The sequence below is a fragment of the Sinohyriopsis cumingii genome, chromosome 6, assembly GCF_028554795.1.
Source record: "Sinohyriopsis cumingii isolate HCF-2022 chromosome 6, ASM2855479v2, whole genome shotgun sequence".
In the NCBI taxonomy this organism is placed as follows: Eukaryota; Metazoa; Mollusca; class Bivalvia; order Unionida; family Unionidae; genus Sinohyriopsis; species Sinohyriopsis cumingii.
In genome coordinates this window covers 36,376,577-36,398,754 of record NC_142966.1, presented here as the reverse complement: position 1 = coordinate 36,398,754, position 22,178 = coordinate 36,376,577, and the positions used below count along the sequence as shown (strand labels likewise).

General features: G+C 33.7%; 1 protein-coding gene across 1 annotated transcript in view; it reads right to left on the bottom strand.

The window, feature by feature from the left end:
* Positions 1 to 7,672: 7,672 nt before the first annotated feature.
* LOC149796717 (CD109 antigen-like) overlaps positions 7,673 to 22,178 on the bottom strand; it is a 60,051-nt gene continuing 45,545 nt past the window's right edge. Inside the window, exons 29-35 of the mRNA XM_089960264.1 lie at positions 21,814 to 22,013; positions 19,256 to 19,420; positions 12,224 to 12,286; positions 11,664 to 11,779; positions 9,913 to 10,063; positions 8,685 to 8,787; positions 7,673 to 8,216 (exon numbers count right to left, since the gene is read on the bottom strand). Of these exons, the coding sequence (XP_089816390.1) occupies positions 8,086 to 8,216; positions 8,685 to 8,787; positions 9,913 to 10,063; positions 11,664 to 11,779; positions 12,224 to 12,286; positions 19,256 to 19,420; positions 21,814 to 22,013 (929 nt within the window). The 3' untranslated portion in view covers positions 7,673 to 8,085. The remainder of the gene's footprint in view (positions 8,217 to 8,684; positions 8,788 to 9,912; positions 10,064 to 11,663; positions 11,780 to 12,223; positions 12,287 to 19,255; positions 19,421 to 21,813; positions 22,014 to 22,178) is intronic.

Below are 22,178 nucleotides of genomic sequence, written 5' to 3'. Positions count from 1 at the left end.
TCTGAAATGAAGTAAAAGAAGCGTCAGAAACGCCTGCAGACTAAGAGAACGCATGAAGACTAAGATTAGAACAGAAATACGCTACAAGAAATGCAAGGAGGGAAATTAACTTCATTGCATGAAAAGGTCAGTTGGCGTGCATTTTATGGCAGGTAATGACAAAGACCTATGATAATTCTTTAATCAGTTTGAATATGGCATCAACGGAATTTCGGATAGAAAAGTCACGAAATTAAATTCGGTGAAGATGCAGCCTAAATTTGATGTTATTCTCAGGAAAATATACTCACATTGGGAAAATGGAAAATGGAAAAAATCCTTTGTATTACCACAGGAAATTTACTGAAATGTTTCTTAGTTTGGCAATGGTGAAATGATAAATGTGAATAAAATATGATAGTATGATAAAACAGGTTCTCTTTACATAAACATTGTTGAATGTATGCCATTAAAGGGAACGAAACACACGGAGTTGCGTAATTGGATTATAATTATGTGCACAATAAAGGAAATAAATGATTAGTTTCATTGCATATCATCTTTTTGAATACTCTTAGTCGAGATCATACATTCAGAACAACCAGGTACAAATTCGACATGTATACTAAATAATTCAATTGTTGTTTAATGAAAATTGAAAACCAAAATAGATTTGAAAACGAATTTAACATAATGCAGTTTCATTTTTCTTGTGGTGTACCAATTTTCGTGGATTTTGTGGCTGCTTCAACTACGAATTTAATAACAATACGAAAAATGAGCCACATGGGATGCAGAAAGCTCCACCCCATCCTACAAGTTTTCTTACTGACGCTTTCCTAGCTGTTAATGAAGCTTATCTTTTTGCTAATTCAGTTTCTTAACTTGGAAAACATATATTTTATATTTGTTTATTGTATTGTTCCCATTTTGGAAAAAAGTAAGAACTGTAAACAAATTATATGGGTTTTTAATTTGTTAAATGTATGCGTGGGTATACAGAATAAGGCAACAGTCGGTTACACTCGCTGCCTAAATTGATATGTGTTGTAAGATTAGTTAGGATAGAGCGAAATATGTTACATGTTAATAATGGAAAAATGCATGCTGTCCTCGAAATCATATTTTGTGTTGTCACAAATTGTTTATTATCCATAATGTCTTGGCAAAATATTAAAAGGATTCAATATAATAAGAGACAACAGTTTAATCCGGTGTCAAATCAAATCGCAAAGAATCCTATGTCAAATCCAATGGAGAGGGTCATATTAAATTACTATTTTGACCAAGAATACTTGTTTGGCGCTCCTCCTCCCCGCGCTTCCATTTTCTTTTCTTTTTTCATTTCGACCTGCGTACCATGTTTCAATCTACAATACACTCACGCCGAAGCATTTTAGGATGTTAAATTTGCTGATACTCATTTTTAATTACAATGAACAATATTTTGGGCTACTATCATAGTATTAGTGTTAGTAGTACCTTCAACAAGTATCCAAAAGTATTGATGTGCTCATCAACATTTCGGGTTGCTTGCGAAAAGCCATCTAAAAGTATTTTACATACAAATTTCAGTTAATTTTGGCCTGCGACGAGAGTTAAATGTCTTGTTAAGGACACGACACGGAAAACGTGCCGACCTGACATGTGATTCTAACCAGGAGCTCCTGAAAAAGAATCCAGCACGGTAATAAATGATCCTCTGTGCTTCAGAGTGTTACGCAGATCATCTGTCATAGACAAAGGTCTTATTGCCAGCAACAGTTTCAAATTTCTTCTCAAATGATGAGTTGGGAATGGGAAAATTTATATATTTTTGATACATAAGAATTTGCAAATATTTTGTTCTCTCACAGAGCAGTTTGTTTCGGAATTAGGTTCATGAATGCAAATTTAATGTCTCGATTTCAGATGTTCTTTGATTTTTAATTTTTGGAGTCGCGGAATCTCAGTTTGTAGAGCCTCAGATTCGTACCATAAGGGTCGTGTGTTCAATACTTTTCCATGATAGCTGGGGTCCTTGACACTTGGGCTATCTCCTAATTTCTTGGCAGGATGTAGTCCGTAAAGTGGTGAGCTTCCGTTAAAGTCAATGATCCCTTTTGGGTCATGACATCATGTGTTGTGGCCATATACCACTTCAAACGTGCACAGCAGGAACTTAATTAAAAGTTGTATCAGTACAAACTTAAATATTGTAATTGCTAGTATGTTATAATATTTAATAAACAACACCCGGAACAATCAATTCATGTCTTGTAAGTCTGAAACACTTCACTGAGCATTTCGAACCTATTGCCAAACAACGAGATACGGATTAGCACTTAGAGAGATTGTCTTCACACCATATTAATCATGTATGTAGACCATAGTGGTTTATTATGCTAAGGGTTAGTAACATCAGTTTAAAGATACATGTTTAGGGGACAATTAACACAATTAACGTAAATGTTTTTTGTTGTTTTGTTTTAGTGGAGAAGATATGGAAACTAACAAAATGGACTGTTTGTTTATTGTGGCAGTTCATTTGGTATTCTGCCTATTACCAACTACGATACGTTAACAGAGGAATTGCTGCCATAATTAAATATAGTGTTTAATTGCGAAGACAGGACCTTAAAACTACTTACAACTAGTTAATATCTGACTATTTTTCGCTATGCATGGAAAACAACTTCTGAGACAAGCTAAGAAAAATATTGGAGTTGCTTCCCTTCAGCGAGATGTATAAATGTGTCATTAAACGGAAACTTGGCTTGCTGAGTCTCCTTTTAATGAAACATTTATACAACGAGTGGTATATCCTTAATACAGCGTACATAATATACAGATATTGTATTTATATCACATACAATCACACATATTTGCACTTTGAAGGGAGTTACAATATGCTCCGGGTACCTGTGTATTGACCGAATGAATGAACTCCTCACATCCCTGCGATCGCTGCGGTGTCCTAGTGGTTAGAACATCCGCCTCGGATGCGGGAGGTCGTGGGTTCGATCACCGGTCGAGTCATCCCGAAGACTTACAAAATAGTACTAACAGCTGCCTCTCTTGGCGCTTAGCATTAAGAGGTTAGTGTTAGGACTGGTCGGCCTGATGTCAGGATAATGTGACTGGGTGGTACATCATGCTACATGTCTGCGGCATGATGCCCCAGTGCTAGACATCACTATAAACTGCCACACTGCATACATCGTATAGATATGACTAAAACATTCTTAAAGCTCTCGTTAAAAATCCAAATCACACACACACACACATCCCTGCGAGTGTGTCAGCTACAAAATATAGTTCTACAATTTTTCTTGTTGTTCACAATCACCAATGCAAATTGGTAAGTTGATTGTTTTCTTTATGAGTTTCTAATTTTATTCGCATTTATTAAATCAAGATAAGACACACTCATGATTTAAACAGGAAATATGTTTTTTTTATGAAGAACGTAGTGCACTAAAAACACGGTTAGCTTCTTGTACACTGAACCAGAACTGTAAGACATTCAACTACTGGCGTATGGAAATTAGCATGGAATAGAAACTAAGCGAAATGACGAACCAATAAGAAGTATTTTAAATAGTTTAATATATTGACAGTTTAGCTAAGTCATTGTTCTGCGTTAATTATTATTTCTAAAGACTACACAATTCTCTCTCTCTCTCTCTCTCTCTCTCTCTCTCTCTCATCCTTTGGACGATTTGACTAAATTTTACCATTATTCATAGGTCCAGAGACAAGCGAAAATCCCCAACGTTCGTATTTAAATAGCGAGAATATCAACTCACAAAAAATAAACGCCAATGATTGTTAGAGATAATCAGCGTGAGAGACATCAGCTCAGACTATGGAGAAATAATGATGGTGTGAACAGCGTGATATCAGTATTTATTATTCAGTCTTTCTTGTAATTAGCTTTTACATAAGCCGAATACGGAAATATTGCAAATAAAAGCGTGAATACTTTTTCCCATAATTTTGTTATTTTGTTTTGCTTTAGATTATTAAAATGTGACTGCTATTTTGAAAACACCTTTTGTAGGAGAAGATGACAGGGCGCTTTCTTGTTCGCCTAAAATATAGGACTAATATAATCATGCAATCCTACAAATTATTTTATGTCTCTTATTTCGAAGAGTTATAAATGTATTGTAATCATTAGTTCCCTAACAAAATGCTACACTTGTAATGTTTGTGCAGTTTTATCTAAATGTTCACGGCATATTGGTTTCTAATGTTCGTTTTTGAAAATGTATATTTGATAACTTATATTTGCATGTATAAATTCACAGGTCAATTTAATTTACCATTTTAGAAGTTATGTTATTTCCAGAATTTAGAGGTATCACAACCTTGTCTATTGCAAGAACATCGACATCATACCCTGCATCTGCCTTAACCTTCAGGATGACATATAAGTGTAGGTCCAGATTATTCACAATATGTTATTTTCGAAGATTGGTTACTTCAAAGGTGAACACATCTTGATTGCTCGGCATCGCTTAAATCCGAACTGTGTAAGAAGTTACACCTAAATTGTGTGCATCATTAACCTGGCTATCTCTATCAACATACGGGTATTCATTTATATATTTATAGCATAGTTAGTACTAATATTGCAATTTAACTCACTCCTTTTCTTATTACCTTTGTAAGGACCATACTAACGAATTTGAAGACAATCTTGAAGCATGAGCAAGAGAGACATACTCTTATCAAAAGACTGAAACGTTCTGTTCATTCTAGTTATGTCGTACCTTAATTACACTTGTGACTTGAATTGCTGGATGCCTAATTGATGCATTACTTGCTGGAAAATTCCTGACATAAATTTTTACCATAGATCACATTCAACAAATTGGGGAAGGCCAAATGTTGTAAATTGTGTACGAAACTTAACCAAGCTTTTACTATTTTTTAGTTTAGTTTTAATATTCCTCATATTCATCAGAGGAATTGACCATGTGAATATTGTAAACGCACACGTTGCCCTGTAATAAACGATCAGTCTCAATGGGTCAAAATGCCATTTTCCCAAATGTTACGGGACCTGAGACTAAATCTGATGACAAATTGGCACTATGAAGATGAATGTTAACAATGCTGCACAATACTACTTCAATAATATGAACGTTACTATAACATGCCTCAGAAAAAGACAAAGTGTCTAACAATAAATGACACAGGGAATCTCCTGCGTTTCTTAATATTTTATAAAGACTAGGCTTTGGAGATCACCAACATGTGATATGGAGCAATTTTGTATTAATAGCTGATGATGATAATTCTCTATAGTAAAATCTGATCAAGCAAAATTACAGTTTCAGTGCCGTGACCATGGCGTCTTAGAAAGAGTATTTGAAATACTCTGTCTTTATTATATTGCTTATTTTTTAATTTGTAACATTCAGAAATAGCGCGCCCTATTTGCTTGCAATAAATGCACGTAAGAAGTGATAAGGATTTCTGATCAGTCATACTAAAAGTGTGAGTAATAAAACGTGTGCCATATTGAGATTTGGAAGTATTCATATGAGACTGAGATGACTTTATACAAACTCTGCCAAGAGGAAGACCTAATGACTAATAAAACTTTGCGAGTCACGGAATAGTCAACAGCTGTTCGAGCATCATTTTTCAGACTGTCCACCTTTTGGTAATCAAGGTAGGTCTTGATGCCATTATAGACGCAATTCTTGAACTCTTCGACAAATAAGAGATGTCTAAAGTTATCGTAATCTTGATCATCTTTGTTTGGCTTAGCACCACATATCAAACAGTAATTCTTCTGCCATTGCAAATTCGGTATGCGTCTATATAGTATAGTGCTCTCTAGGATATTTTAAATTTGCAGCACTTTTCTCAAAATTAAGAAAAAATTAACCTACTTCTTTTAAGAGTGGTACTAGCTTAATAATTCAGAAAACATCGTAACTTGAACTTGTATGCAAAAGGGAAGTGTGTTTTCCGTGTGCCAGTTCTGATTCTAGTTCTCAAAATTGCATTTCCCTGTCTTCACTTTGTATTTGCATTTCTCTTTTTTATTTTTCGCTTTGACTTTTAATTTCCATCTCTTTCTCATTCTCTCTCACATTCTTCTTTTTGCAATTGCATTTCTCTTTTTACTCCCTATTTCTGCAATTGCATATTTTTCTTCTTTTTGCATATGCATTTCTGTTTCTTTTAGTCTTTCTAATTTTGAATTTCTCTTTCTTCTCTGTACATTTGCTTTAGTTCCTTCTGAAGCTGAAGCTGAAACTTTCTTACCCTAATTGCATCGGGCATTTTAAAACAGTAATTCCTTTAATTTCATGTCCACACCAGATAGAGAGTTGCATACGAAATGGATATCTTAGTCTATGAATAAAGTGAGTGAAAAAACACTTATTTTAAAAACGGTCACTATTGATAACAGGAATTCTTAGAAAGCGGCCGATACATATAAGTGATTTACAAGTATTGTGCAGTTCTTATAATTAGCATAACATAAGATTTCAAAATCTCAATGAATCTGAAAGTTTCTCGCTATGGCCAGGTTCAGAGCAGTAGCAGGGACTCCTGTGTGGAATCGGCATGGTAATGCCATTACTATTACGATGGTTATTTAAAACGTGATGATACATGATGAAAATTTATTACCGAAAGTGCTGCTCATTTCATTTTACGCATCATGTTAGGGCACGGCATAATCTTTTACACTTGTAACAAATGTATAATAATAACTGATTTCATTGATATTTGCAAGTAACAAGTATCAGGTTTTGTGTGACACTGTATTGTATCGTCCACGTACTGTATGGTGAAAAATGAAGAAATGTCTCTTCTCATATGTCGTTAGAAGGCTTGCTATATATGGTAGGTTATGCTGAATATTAACTCAGTTATGACTAGTGCCCTGCGTGTGGTTTGATATATAGACTATTGGAAGTGGGTAGAGAATGAATCGGCACTCTCGACATTACTAGAAGGCAGTGACACGATTTGGAGACTGGGAGGGCATACATTAGCCAGTACGTTAGCATGCGAGTTACGAGGACGTACGGGAAGTCCTTTACCATTTTAACATTGCCATATTTCCCATAAACACATTTGTGCCTATAATATGATTATCACATAAAACCAATAGACACAGATATCGTCTGAATTTCCGTACGTGCCTACTTCTAACAATGTTGCCATTGACCCACAGTTTTAAACCAACGGACACATATAAGATATCATTTTAAGTACGTCTCTCAAGGGTCGGCTGCATTTTGAACCTACTGGTTATGAATGTCTTCAGTTCCCGAATAGTACTCTGCTGACATAAATAGACATGCAGATTTCTTTTGATTTTGGTATGTATGTATTTATGTATGTATGTATGTATGTATGTATGTATGTATGTATGTATGTATGTATGTATATATGTATGTATGTATGTATGTATGTATGTATGTATGTATGTATGTATGTATGTATGTGTGTGTATGTGTGTGTAAATGTGTGTGTGTACGTACGTACGTACGTATGTATGTATGTATGTATGTATGTGTGTGTGTATGTATGCATGCATGTACGTACGTACGTATGTATGTATGCATGTGTGTGTGTGTGTGTGTGTACGTCCCATTTGTCAGTGTCTTGCTATCAACCTGTATAACCTTGGTCCGATTCGTCAATATCATCTTAGGATTGACCACTAAATATATAGTCCATTGTTACATGACTTTATTTTAATTCGGATGCAAAGTGTAAAGACACTCTGCCATTGATAATAATGGTAGTGACACAATTGATACAGGCTTAAATTAATAAACAAAGATCATTCTAAGGAAACAAAGGAAACGTGCATATATAAATATTACATTAACAATTTTTATAATTCACATAATGATTTGTTGAATATTGTTTTTGCAGGATAAAATATACAATGTGTAAAATATGTATTGACTGGTTTTAATCATGCGTGGAATACAATTTTGAAATTTAATATTTATACATATTTTATTACAACTGTAGAGAGATATCAATTTCTGTTTGGGAAATATAATATGTGTTACAATCGATGAAAACGTATACCATTCAGGAGAAGAAATAAAATTTAGTAAAGAAAATATGCAGATTTTATTTTATTATTTGAGATGCGCCAAATAATGAAATCGGTAAATTTTCACACCCACAGTTTCCGGAGCAAATGTCGCATATGGTGGACTTTTTCAAGCGCTCTGATTCATAGAAAACGGTTGCTTGCTTGTCTGGAATCAAGAAAAAGGAAAGTTTTGTACTTCATTTATAAAGGCTGGAATCTAACTTTCAAACATCAATACCGATAGGTCTCAAAAGTCTAACTATCTACTAAAACTGTATTTTGTTTTACTATTCACTTATACCAGACACAACGTAGAGACGTTATTGCATTAAACTTAATTCATTGAAGTAAGAAAATCATATGAAATCAATATGTACATACTTACATATAAAGATTGTATAGAGATAGGCACATAAATAAATAGCTACACTGAAAGCTATCTATCTATCTATCTATCTATCTATCTATCTATATATATATATATATATATATATATATATATATATATATATATATATATATATATATATATATATATATATATATATATATTTCGACACATAAGTACACTTAAACATATGGATAAGGCAATGAGGTACGTGTAAAATGTTTATAGACTGATAAAAACATTCACCTGGGCTGTAATAATCATATATCCGTGCAGGTACAGGACTTGACCCAGCTATCAAATCAGCTCTCTGCATCTTCACTTCTATGCACCGTAGGGTGCTTTCCACCTTGAACACATGGATAATTCATATTATGTCTACCGAAAACATCGTAGTACTAAATAATAAAATACAAAGTGCTCAGAAGAAGTATTAAAATTCCTTATTTATCACGATACGCTTGATAATGTTGTGTCTGCTAAGTGTTCCAACCCACAACTAGCGTAGATAATTCAACGAAGAGGACAAATTATTACTATTTGTAAGAATTAAAAACAAGTATGCTGATCTTAAATGGACATTATTATGGTAAAAATGCGAACGTTCCATAGAGAAAGCGAAAGGTCATTGTTTATGAATTTTATTGGTGTGATCTGATCCTTACTGTTGTGATAATTATTATTATTATTATTATTATTATTATTATCGAGGATATATAATGATACAAACTGCCTGTATTTCGTTCGTCCCTCAGTCTGTCCGCAATACATTCGTTCTCCAGGTGGTTGCTATCTGCTGATGTTCACTATATTTAATGGGGTTTTAGTAAGGACGCCTGATTTCAAATTTGAGAGGGTATTAGATCGGGAGAGGGGAATGAATAAAAAAAAGTGTGAATTTGTCATTGGCAACCATCGCAGTAACCATAATATAGCTGTTAAATTGTTGAAATAATAATAATAATAATAATAATAATAATAATAATAATAATAATATTTAATAATAGTAATAATACTAGTTTGTATTATTATTATTATTATTATTAGTAGTAGTAGTAGTAGTAGCAGTAGTAGCAATAGTAGTGATAGTAGTAGTAGTAGTAATCTTTGTAGGTTTATGAATGGGTTTATGAATGGATTTAACGAATGTCTTATGCAATGATGCCCATATTAGCACCGAAAATGCCATTTTACGTTTATAAGTCTGTATCTCTGTGTGTTAATTCTATCAAATGCAGACATTAGTTTCATTTATTGAACTCTGTTTGTTGTCATGGGTCAGATGCAGTTCCCAACGTGAAGAAGGATACAATGTCATTTACTCATGAATTACCATTTACTCCTAGTGGCCAGTTTTTTCTGGACTGCAGGCTACTGGCGGTTCTACCGGTCTCACAGTGAGTCGTCAATATAAGTCATCTTACAATTTGATACAAACAAACAAAAAACAGAAAAAGCAAATTAAACAACTGACCTTGTCAAAATAAATGACAATTTTTCTACTGTTCACTTCTATGCGTTTGATAGTAGCAAGAGCAGTGATGGTGTCTTTTTTCGCCTGAAATCCAGATAATAGTCCTATCTCCAATACTGCCATTCCACTCTCCTCCCCACGACCTATCCACCTAAAGTAAGAAAACAAAATGAAATAACTACATACATTATGATTGAAAACATTTTGCGATGCTTAAAAGTTATCGATAAATGTGATTCAGTGAAAATGTTTAGCCACTTGGATATTTACTGCAAGATCGAAAAAAGAATGCCAAGTTCGATATTCAGTTCAAATGACCGCAGGATGAACTAAAACAAATATTAAGTATCAAATAGTTCCCAATAAATAGTTATCTTTCTATCTCTTGGAGGAAATACGACCCGTTTTCAAATAAATAAACCCGATAGGTGCATGAGACAAACAAATTTGATTGGTTGGAACATCTTTGGATCCTAATTATCTCGGAAGATATTCCTACATGATCTTCAAGACACTGTTTCAGAGCCAGAAAGTGTAGTATTAGTTAGCACGTGGAACATGTAAACCAGATTTTAATGTAACATACATTTTGTTCTGATTCTGAAGTCGTTAATAAACGACAAATCAAATTTCTTAGAGATGTATCCGCCTTACCAGTTTTACTCCGTCCTCTGCATAATAAAATATATATTAGTTTTGCTTTTGATAGACCAGTTATTGCACCGTTTCAGTTGCCAATAGCAAATTCATGTCTTCTTTGAATATTTACAGGAAGAAATAATGGTACACATGAATTTGCCTACTATAGTCTGGCTCCGATCAATTATGAATTGTACACCAACTTCCTGTTTAAAAAGGGTATCTACCTGGCAAAGTTACTATCTAGCCTAGGATTATTTAATTCCTTAAAACCCTTTTTTTGCAGACGGTCAGGCTAATATACATGAAGTGCATGGCTTTACAATTAAACGTCGATGCATTTATATTGTAAGCAACGTGCAATATACCAGCCTCTGTAATCAGTAAATAATAATGGACACGAGCCAGACAATATGAACGTTGCTACAAAATCATAATATGATAGTCTCATTTATCATGACAAATATACGTGTAAATAGCGTACAGTCGTATGACCCGACTTGGGAGAATCAACAGTACTAAATTTAGTACATTCCATATAAAGATGGAAATAAATGTAAAGGTCTACGGAGGAAGACAGGCCAGAAGCCGAATGCTAAACATCTCTATATTCGAAGTAAATGTTGATCTTAATAAACTACACTCGTTTCGCTGTTACACGCGTTCTGGCGAAAAAGTATGTCTGTAATTCGCAAAGTTTGCAAACGTGAATGCATTTAAACACCGTCATGAGCCAAAGGTGTGTGATTTGTTTTGCTTTCTTTTGCTGTTGATTTGATCACCAACATTTTGCCTAAAATAAGTTATTATTCTTGATGTCATAAATTAAGTGCTTGATTCTATATAACACCATTTACATGTACACCTTATAAATGTATGCTCTTGGCACCATAATTATATTTTCCATCATCTTACATTGTGCAACATAATCTAACGAAAATAAATATTTTTATTGGAAAAAATTGTAATCAGTGTTTGCCCTTGCTAATAAGTTGTATTGTATTTTGTGACTCAGAATATTTTTCTTCGTCTTCCATTATTGCACACTTTAAATCTTAATTCTTTTTTGTTTTTTGTTATATAACATAACATCAACTTTAGAGTGAAATTACCTGAAACATGCTTCCACTATGAACTCATTCAATGAAATCTCATTTGTGACCCCCGCAGTTAGATCAAAGAAAAGTTTCTGACCTATGTCAAGTTCCACGTTAAAAAACACAGCAACCTGAAACGTAAAATATTATATGCATGATTATTAAGTTCATGATGGTTTTTTTTAAAAATACTTTTGAAGTCTCTGGGTATCTTCTACCCGAAATGTAAACTTTCATAACGTTGTATAAGACAACCATGAGCGAAAATTGATTTTGTTGCATGAACGTTTGCAGAGGGATAGATACATTTAGTAAAAAATAAGATTATACCTTAAACACTGAGATGTTGCGCATATAAAAAACGTTTAAAAGGATACAAAAAAAATGTATAGACTCTAATGGTGACTAATTTTACCAACAGCAATAAATTGTTTCTATTTAAAATTCTTTATTTCTATTTTTTCTGAAATAAATATCATTTGAGTTTATACATATGTCTATATTTAAGAAGTTACAATAGTATTATACTGATATTAAAGTCACTACATCTTCCGCAAATGCAGTCAGAAGTATACCTCGACGAGAGCCATTCCGACTCCTGTTGCATTGATAAGGATTATATCCGTGTCCGATGGAGCCTGTAGGAGAAAGAAGTTAAAAAAAACATGAAAATGTTTCGAACAGCTATTCAAATATGTATGATATCTAAACTCCTTAAAAATACTCAACACACTATCTTTTCTCACATAAAACAAGCCTCAAAATGCTATCTACCAGCAGTCCGAAGCGGAGCTGGCAACGGTAGTACTATCAGTGACTTGGTCAGGATGTTTGTATGTTTGTGGATTGGACTGAGTAGTAATCGCTAGGACAACGTATTAGTACTCGCTTAGACACGGTCTTAGTACTCGCTAGGACAACGTATTGCTACTCGCTAGGTAAACGCATTGGTGGTACACGCTATGACAACATATTAGTACTCGCTATGACAACGTATTAATACTCGCTAGGACCACGTATTGGTACTCGCCAGGACAGCGTATTGGTACTAGCTAGAACAACGTATTGGTACTCTCTAGAACAACGTATTGGTACTCGCAAGGTCAAGGTATAGGTACCCGCTAGGACAATGTTTTAGTCATATGTATTGGTCAAAGGAGAAGTTCCTTTACGGAAAGTCGAAATGTCATTTCATTTTTTAACCGTGCAGAAAGTTTCCAAAATCTAGCCGTTTATTTTAGATAATGAACTTTAATATATTTACGCATTGCTGATTTTAGATTACGTAGACTCGGCGTTGTCGGACTCTGAAGAAAAGTCAAGTACATTAGCAGTCTCCGGTGCTGACATAACTGAGTCTACTAATGTAACCTCAGGAATTATAGCTTTACCTCACCTCTTACAGACCACATAGTGACATGACAGGGTTGGCAATAGCAGTATCATTGGGCAGTTTATATGACAGAAGCTGATTGCAGAAATTCAGTATAATTATTTTATTAAATGCAATGTACAAAAAATTTGGAAAACAAGCAAACCAGGTTCGTCTTTACTTCGAGATGCAAAAACTGCTGACTGAATGTACAATATATATGCATGAGGTTGCATTAGTATAAAAATATGATTGAAGACAATTATATTTTCAGCACATGATAACTAGAATTGTTCAGAAAAATTAAATACTTTATACATGTTTTATTCCATTTATACAAATAGCTCACGAAAAAATGGTAACATACTAAGGGGAGTTCACACTCTAATGGACATAAATGTCATCTATAGTTATCTATATCGAAGAGAACATGAAACACAAAATGACATGAATGCATTCGAAAGAGATGTATAAAATGCTCTCTGGAAATCCATGTCAATTTACATTTCAAATGAAGCAGGTACAGACGGAACGAAGACAATGCAATAAAATAATACAATAAGTAAACCAAGCCTGATGAAGGACTTCAGTACAAAACTTGCAGACCTCAATAACAATGCAACCACTAACACTAATACCCTGTCGCATGTCTAGAAAAAGAATGGTTTAGCACAGGTAAGTATTTAGGCAGAGGATGCTAAAAACAAAATGAGTGGGAATTAAATCACATTTATTGTTGTGAAAACATTTGGCAATTATGTTTGTTCTGCACCCTTGAATCAAAACTGATAAATATGCTATCTTCATTGAAATTTGCGACACATTACTCTTGGAGATTGTATATTTTGCAACATATATATTGATCTTGAAGTCACTACTATCTTTGGTGTAGTGGAAGTGGTATTTACAAATGCTAGAAAATGATGTAACTTGCAAAAAAAAAAAGATTTAACTGGTCTGAAAGGAGAGTTTGCAACATAATTACATTTTTTAAAACATTTTTGCAATAAGTGGTAGCGATTCATAAGTTAAAAGAAAGTTTTAAAAATCTAGAGAGACAAGAAAACTTGATCGAACACGTCAATATTTGTAAATAATATTATATTGCAAGAAATGCCTATAAAAATGAAAGAGCAAACCGATAATAGTTTGTTGAAAAAACTACTGCCATACTTATTTCATTGGACAAGGAGTTATTCGAAGTAATAATTACTTGGCAAGAATACCATGTGGCTGTATTACAAAATGAATCAAATTATATCTTAATTATTGGTTGAAATTTATGAACCTGACCATGCTCGATCCTGATTGCTGATTACGTGTTATACACAATAGATCATTAGCAACAACATGATATACTAGTCAAAATTCAGACCTGCATTGGCATGTAATCAATTAGTACATGTCATGTTCAAAAATGCAATGGTTCCACTATTCAATTGTACATTTTGTTAGAGGTGAGGGAAAGTGCTTTTGGTAGTTTTTAGACATTAGAAAAGAAAAGGGACACTTTGTAAAAGGAATAAGAATATACACTGGCAACAGTATCAAACGTTTTAGTAATACATACCATACAATAACTTAGCCCACATCCACAGTTATGGCAGGGAAAAAATAACTAACGGTCAAGCATTTCCAGTAATTAGTTCACATATTTGAAAAAGGAACTTCTAATTAACCACAAGAAAAAGTGGAAGAGTGTCTAAAACAATTGCAGAATACAATGAAAACATATTAAAGACACTTACCTACTTGACGGAAATATTGTAATAAAACCGTTGGTGACCAAGACTTTAAAAAACCTAGATTAGGCTTTTCACTGAATGCGTTTTGTGATCTAGAGGAAGTTAAACAAAATAGTTGCATGTGTCTTACTTTTGGGGCATTTAAGTCTTGCATAAACTAATTCTAAGTTAGAATGCATAGTTTTAAAACTGTATTATATCATCAAGTTAAAAGATATTGTCTTTACCATCATCATGCTATGTTGACACTTTGATTTAAGTATTTTGTAATGAACAGTTTAACCTATATATTAATCATAAAACGTTATTAATTTGATCACGACCTCTTCCTCCCGTGCTCTCTCTCTCTTAACGTATCTTCCATTAACTATAGGCTGCCTCAGTAATTAAGTTTATACAGGTTTATCATTTTCATTACATAAACATGAACAGTGGTTTAAACATTTTATTCATCTTGCTGGCGACCACGTTATCTTTCCCACATAGTTTAGTTAATAACTGTATTTCACTTTTTCTATAATTCAGGACTATTGTTTTCCCTTTGATTTAAAATTGGTAGTATATATTTTTCATAGCTGGTTAATCTTAACATATTCTATATAACCTATTACAACTGCTATCTATATTTTGCTTTGTGAAAGTGAATTTGTTTTCGACAAACTACATCTTGTTGGCCGTATTATTGGATAAATATCCCTGCCTTCTTTGCTTTTCAACGATCAGCGGTAGTGGTTATACCGTTAGCTGAATTGTATTGCATTCGTAATTTTAACCAGTATATTCTACAAGAAATTTATAAAAATTCACTTGATTTTCAATGCCTTAAAAACATTACTCAGCTCATTTGAGCCTAGTGGGAAAGGTTTAATGTTATGGTCGAAGCTAATAATTGATAATATACATTATTACTTTTAATTTACAACATATTATGTAAATTTAGTGCATTAATCCTAATCTGGGTCGTCCTGTACGGATGTTGAGTCGCAATCCAAACGCCATACATGAATTGTTGTCAATATATCACTTAAATAAACTACATATCAGATCAAAAATGTATAATCGATGATTTTAATAATACACTCTTTTAATAATACACTCAACATTGTGTTAAAAACTAATTTGAAATCACACCTGAGGCTAATGCAAGTACTGGCAGTTTCTAAATTCAATATTTGACGTTTCTAATACCCTGTTTCTGTTTCCAACACAAAGTTAAAATTGTGATAGAGGATGCTGTTATTACTCAGCAAAGTATATCATTGAGGTTATATATTCCGTATATGCTAATGCATCTGCAGGACCTAAGTAATTATGTAATAAAATGTTAAGAAAATATTGCCTTCTACAAACTTCCAATCCTCTTGAAATTAATATATCAAGTCTGTTCGATTCATGTCCATCTAAGAGCAAAATGGTCACTGCTATTCATATAATAGAACTTGTGATATATTTGATCCGTGACAGCATCTATCGATATTTCTATTTTGTGTCGTCGGTAATATCATGGCGACAGATGTATTGAATTATTTGCATAATCACATAGAGTCTAATATGCGTACTTTGAAGAACCAAATCTCGTTTCAAACTCGGTCATTCTAGCGTTCATTGTCTAATTTGAATATTTCCAACAGCAAAAATAAAAAAAATAAAAAAACAAAAAAAAAAAAAACCGCTACTTTTGATGACAAAGAAATGTGTAGTCTTCATGATGTTTTCAAAGCATCTGATATAGTATGGTGCAAAGGCATGATACATACAGCGTTAGCGTATGACATAAAAATAAATTATTCATCTGTGTCAAGGACTATCTTTCTGAGAGAAAATAGTTCGTTTACATTAAGAATACATTTTTAGCAATAAAAGTTACTGATGCATATGTTTCCCAGGGATCCGTTTTGGGACCACATCTGTTCGTTCATTCATATTCTTGACTTAACAAGTAACATTAAGTCTCACACGTCTCATTTCTGATGTTTTATTACTGAAATAACTCAGCATTATGTATGGATCATATGTTAGATCATGACCTGCGTCAATAACCATTCTGATCTTTTCTAATGTAGAAAAGGTTAAACTCGAATTGTGACCATAAATTCATCAGGCTTGACAATCTATATAAAAATAAATATTTTTTTTTTATATGGAATGAGAATTTTACAGTAAAAGAGAAATTTGTACACGGTGCATATATTCTAAAATGTTGTTGAAATTATTTCTCTTTTTGTAATGGAAGCATTTAAGTACTTTTCGTATGACAGACCTCAAAATAATTTCACTGCTATTCACGATCGCGATTATTCGTCCTTCTTTGTTTCCGCGAGAAATTGAAAACTAAATTGCATCTTTTGTAGAATGCTGTTAATCCCCGTACTTAGACGTGTTAGAAAGCCATATTCCAACTGATATAGAAAATTCACCTCTATATTTTACTAGAGGTCATAGGAACTAATTAATACTTTAGCCCAGGTAAGATACACCCGCAGTGAGTTTAAAAGCATATCGATATGGAGTGAAGATAAAATACGATCCTCCTTATTCATGCTGGTTTCCAGTTTGGAACTTTATAATAAATTTTCGAACACTGTCCCATTGACCAACAACAGAGCAGTTTATGAATATTGCATGCTATTACCTTTAAAAATTTAAATGATGGAGCTTATAATTCTTCCTCTGATAGCGAATCAATCAGGCTGCAAGCTCAACTATTTATATCATGGACATTAGTAAATTCGACGGGTGCTTTTGAGTTATGTATCTCAAATGTTCAGAATCACTATGATGCTATTTTACTGCCAACGTTAAAAAATTCTTTTTCTGTTTTAGTTGCGTCTGTTTTCTTATTCGTTTATAGTTTGTATCTCAACAATACTATGATGTGATATTTTTTATCATTACATGCACCGTGTTGCTTCATGTACTTCGATGTATATAAAGACTTTTAATGTGGAGGACATTGATACATTGCGATAAATGGCGTTCTTATCCACCATGTACATTATATCAAGGAAATAAAATTAATTAAATGAATTCCAACTTGCAATATTATTCCTACAACAACCATAAGGATTGATCTAAAACTGTTTACTGGTTATTGTCGTCGTTTTCCTTTTTATGCATTGTATTCACCCTTTTCACAATAGACACTATCTTTTTTTTTCCAGTCTGAGACCTTGCAGTAATAAAATCAGAGTGGAATATCATTTGGTAAATTATATAACCTATTTAGAAGGAAAAAAGTTGGAAAATTTACGTTTCCCTCTTATATGCATGGGAAGTTTTTAAGTCATTTATCAAAAAATGGAAGTCTATTCTTGATTTCACTTCTCTAAAATATCAAGAAATCGTGAAGGCTAAATCTCTAATCTAATCCGAGAACTGGAGGCAGGTATTAAATTTCAAAGTGATGGCAGGCACGATGATCAATATCGAGAAGGAGTAGCTCTATTCACCACGAAACAGTTGAACAACACACTTCTAGAATGAAAACCAAAGAATGAATGATTGATGTATCTGAGATTCAACTCATACATAGCCAAGATATAACATGCTATGTCCCAAAGAAGATGTTGACTGCTTCTACGACACCATGTACGCATGTGTTGAACAAGACTAATGCATTAATTACTATTTACTGTTGGGATATAAATGCTGCTGTTGTTGTTGCTGCAGGGTTTAACGCCATTTTGCAGCACACGATAGGCTATACATGGCGACCAGTATTAATGGTGGAGGAAGAACCCCGGAAAAACCCGGAAAAGAACCATCGACCCACGAGAAGCTACTGGCAAGCTTTCTTACATACCCACATTGGCTGAATCGGGAGACTCAAACCCATGCATACAGAGGTGAGTGGCAGTGATCCGTAACGGAGATCGCTTTAGACCACTCGGCCATTCGGAGCCCCCGGATATGAATGCACGAACACGCTCAGAAAACAAAGACCGGGGACAGTTGACGAGAAAACAAGGAATAAATGACAATGGTGAAAGACTTTGTAACATCTGCGGAAACAGCAACCTGTATATGTCTCAGACAAATGCGAAAAGATTGGTGTGAAGGTCATACTTTTCAATATGATGTCGATTAAAAAGTGTTGTTTCTATCATCTTTGATTCGTAATTTTGCACTTAGATGTACACATGCAATTAATAATTTTGTTTCTTCTCTCACGATAAAATTCTCTATTCAGTAGTTACTAACATGCATACAATATTAACTTTAAATATATATTAACTGTTTATTCCCAGGCAAAATGTCCATAAATATAAAATGATAACAGCTGACACTCTGCCCTTATATTATGCTAATTTATAAACAGGGCAAGTAATGAATTAAAAAAATTATGATCAACATTATGCCTACTTACGTCGGGAATAAATGCCTGCCTGGTAATAGAGAAATATATATGGATGGCTAAAGCAATCTTTCAAATTATACAAATACATTTCATTATGATCATTATCAGGAAAGATCTAGAGCCTGAAACTTACATCGATGGTCTGCAGGACCTCAGCGTTAGACGCACTAATGTTGAAATCATGGGTAAATATGTTCTTTTCGTCCTTGAGACCCGATATTGAAATACAAATGTTGACATTCGGAGAGTAAATCAGTGCTGAAAACTCTGCTATGGCCTGTAGTGCTACCACTGTGTCCTGCAATGGATATACATATGTTAACATGTGGAAATCTTTATCAAAATCCGCATAAACTTACGTTGAATTCTGTTTCCGTCAGCCAAATTTGACCCACATTATACGCTCATGAGACAACATCAGTTGATAATAAAATTATTGAAAGCCATTATTTCCTATACAATGCCAACACATTGTTATCTAATCATGCGTAAAAGCTAGACTTCTCTCATCAAAAATGGTTAAAGTTCTAGCGGCTGCAGCTTGGCACATGCGATTCGTTCAGATGAAGCTAATGTGATGTCGACAGCCTGTGCACCAAGTCTCACATGTGAAGAGTTTGGCAGAATGAATGAGAAATAAAACTATTGGTATAACAAGAACGCTTCAAATTTAGAATTAAACAAGGCAAACCATCTATCCCAAGATTTTCACTATGTGTAGTAGATAGACAGATAAATATAGATGGGCATCGTACAAAAATTGCTATCAAGTTTTATTCTGACGAAATATCACATTTTACGCTCTTCGAGGTCATTTGACCCATTCTGTAAACGTTTGAACTTCAGCAAGAAATGGAAAGGCGATTGTTAAAATTATGACTGCAATGGCGTTAAGATACATACACAGATGAAATATATAAAGAGAGGAGAAAACCAAAATTGCATTTTACGACATCAACTGTAAACGAAAATGTAGACGAAAATATAAATAAAAAGGTTTGTGCACTGGCACAGTCTTTAATGGAACACGTTACCGTCTTTAAATTAAAGGTTCGTGTTTATATGTGACCCTTATATGACAGTGAACGTATTTAAAATATAACACCAAGGTAACACCTTCCATTATTAATGTGTACAAATATCAGTCCCCGAGACAGATTAATGTAACAAGGAATAACAGATTTCATTTCCAGTTGTTTCAAAAAATTGTTCTGTGATTGTCATAAATATTTAAGATTTCATTATTTCATAAATTACGATAACTATACTATAGGTCGTCAAATAACAAACTAATCTCACGTCATAATACAGCGTAATTGTTACAAAAGCACTTAAATATCCACTGCAAACCATCTTTCGGATTGAATTTAATCATTACATACATACAATATATCTTCATTTCATCAAATAAGATGGGGAAAAAGATAATTAACAAATGATAAATTTCGTATCTAACTAGATCATTTGCTGGAATTCGGAATGAAATAGGATACATTTTCCATCAAGATACCGAATAGTGTGAAAACGAATAGAGGGATGCTATCGATTTCTAGATATTATAAGCGGGACCATTTGTATATCTGGTCGGATGTAAGCACATCACAATAGGTAGTTAATTAATTTTTGTCCACGCTTCGTGATTAAGAAAGTTTATATGTTTTTTTTTTCTTTCGTTGACCAAATTAGAAAACACAATCAGGTATCATATTTAAAACACCTATTGAGCAATGCATCTGGCAGACTGAGAATCTGGTAACATAATCCATATTCACGCGCATTTATGTCGTATGATAATTTGAATATAATAGTTCTTGGAACAAACAACGTATGATTACATTAGTATATCAATCGTGCCAAAAAGCATGACCGTCATTACATCAGCAACGACATCCCCGTAAAAAGTGGAATTATACAACAACTACATCGAAGAAAATAGTACCTACTGCAACAGTTACTTATTATAATACTTTGAAGGCCACTGTCATCTCCCTCAGCACCCTAAAGAGCTAGTGACTCTACTATTGCCACTCTGTTAACAATCGTCCAAACGTACCCTTTTCCCTTCCACCCGGTAATACAATCGTCCAAACGTACCCTTTTCCCTTCCACCCGGTTATGCAATCGTCCAAACGTACCCTTTTCCCTTCCACCCGGTTATGCAATCGTCCAAACGTACCCTTTTCCCTTCCACCCGGTAATACAATCGTCCAAACGTACCCTTTTCCCTTCCACCCGATAATACAATCGTCCAAACGTACCCTTTTCCCTTCCACTCGGTAATACAATCGTCCAAACGTACCCTTTTCCCTTCCACCCGGTTATGCAATCAATTTTTGGATCTACCTTCTGTATAGTTTTAATTGACTCTTGACAACCATATTAGAAGATCTGATATATAGAGTAAAGACAATAAATTACAGTATGCGAAATTAAATAAAAACATTTCAAAATCGGTTCCGTGGTCCAAACGCAGATCTCAAATGTGAATACTGACTAGGCTAAATTGCTAACTCAATGATCCAAACATGTTTTCATTTTTTTTTCTGTGCAACAGAAATCATACTAATTTATGAAGTTTCACTAGTACATAACCAACCTACACAGTTTTTTGTCTTCTCTGTACAATACCTACATGAGACCCTTTCGGTTACAAAGCTCCAATTAGCTTCCGCTTTGGTCACCACTACTAACCTGTGTGGAAGAGAATCCTCCTGATGGATTACGTTGTGAGATGAGCCATTTCAGGATCTTTTGACCCTTAACGATGTCCTTCTTAAGAGCGTAGGATAGCAGTACGTAGGCCGTGGATTCTATATTCCTTGCATTTGGAGGTATCCAACTCCATGTGTCAGATTCAGCTTGCGACTGTTGTTCCCAATGCATAGTTTCATCTTGAAAAGAATCTATCTATCTATCTATCTATCTATCTATCTATCTATACATACATACATACATACATACATATATATATATATATATATATATATATATATATATATATATATATATATATATATATATATATATATATATATATATATATATATATATATATA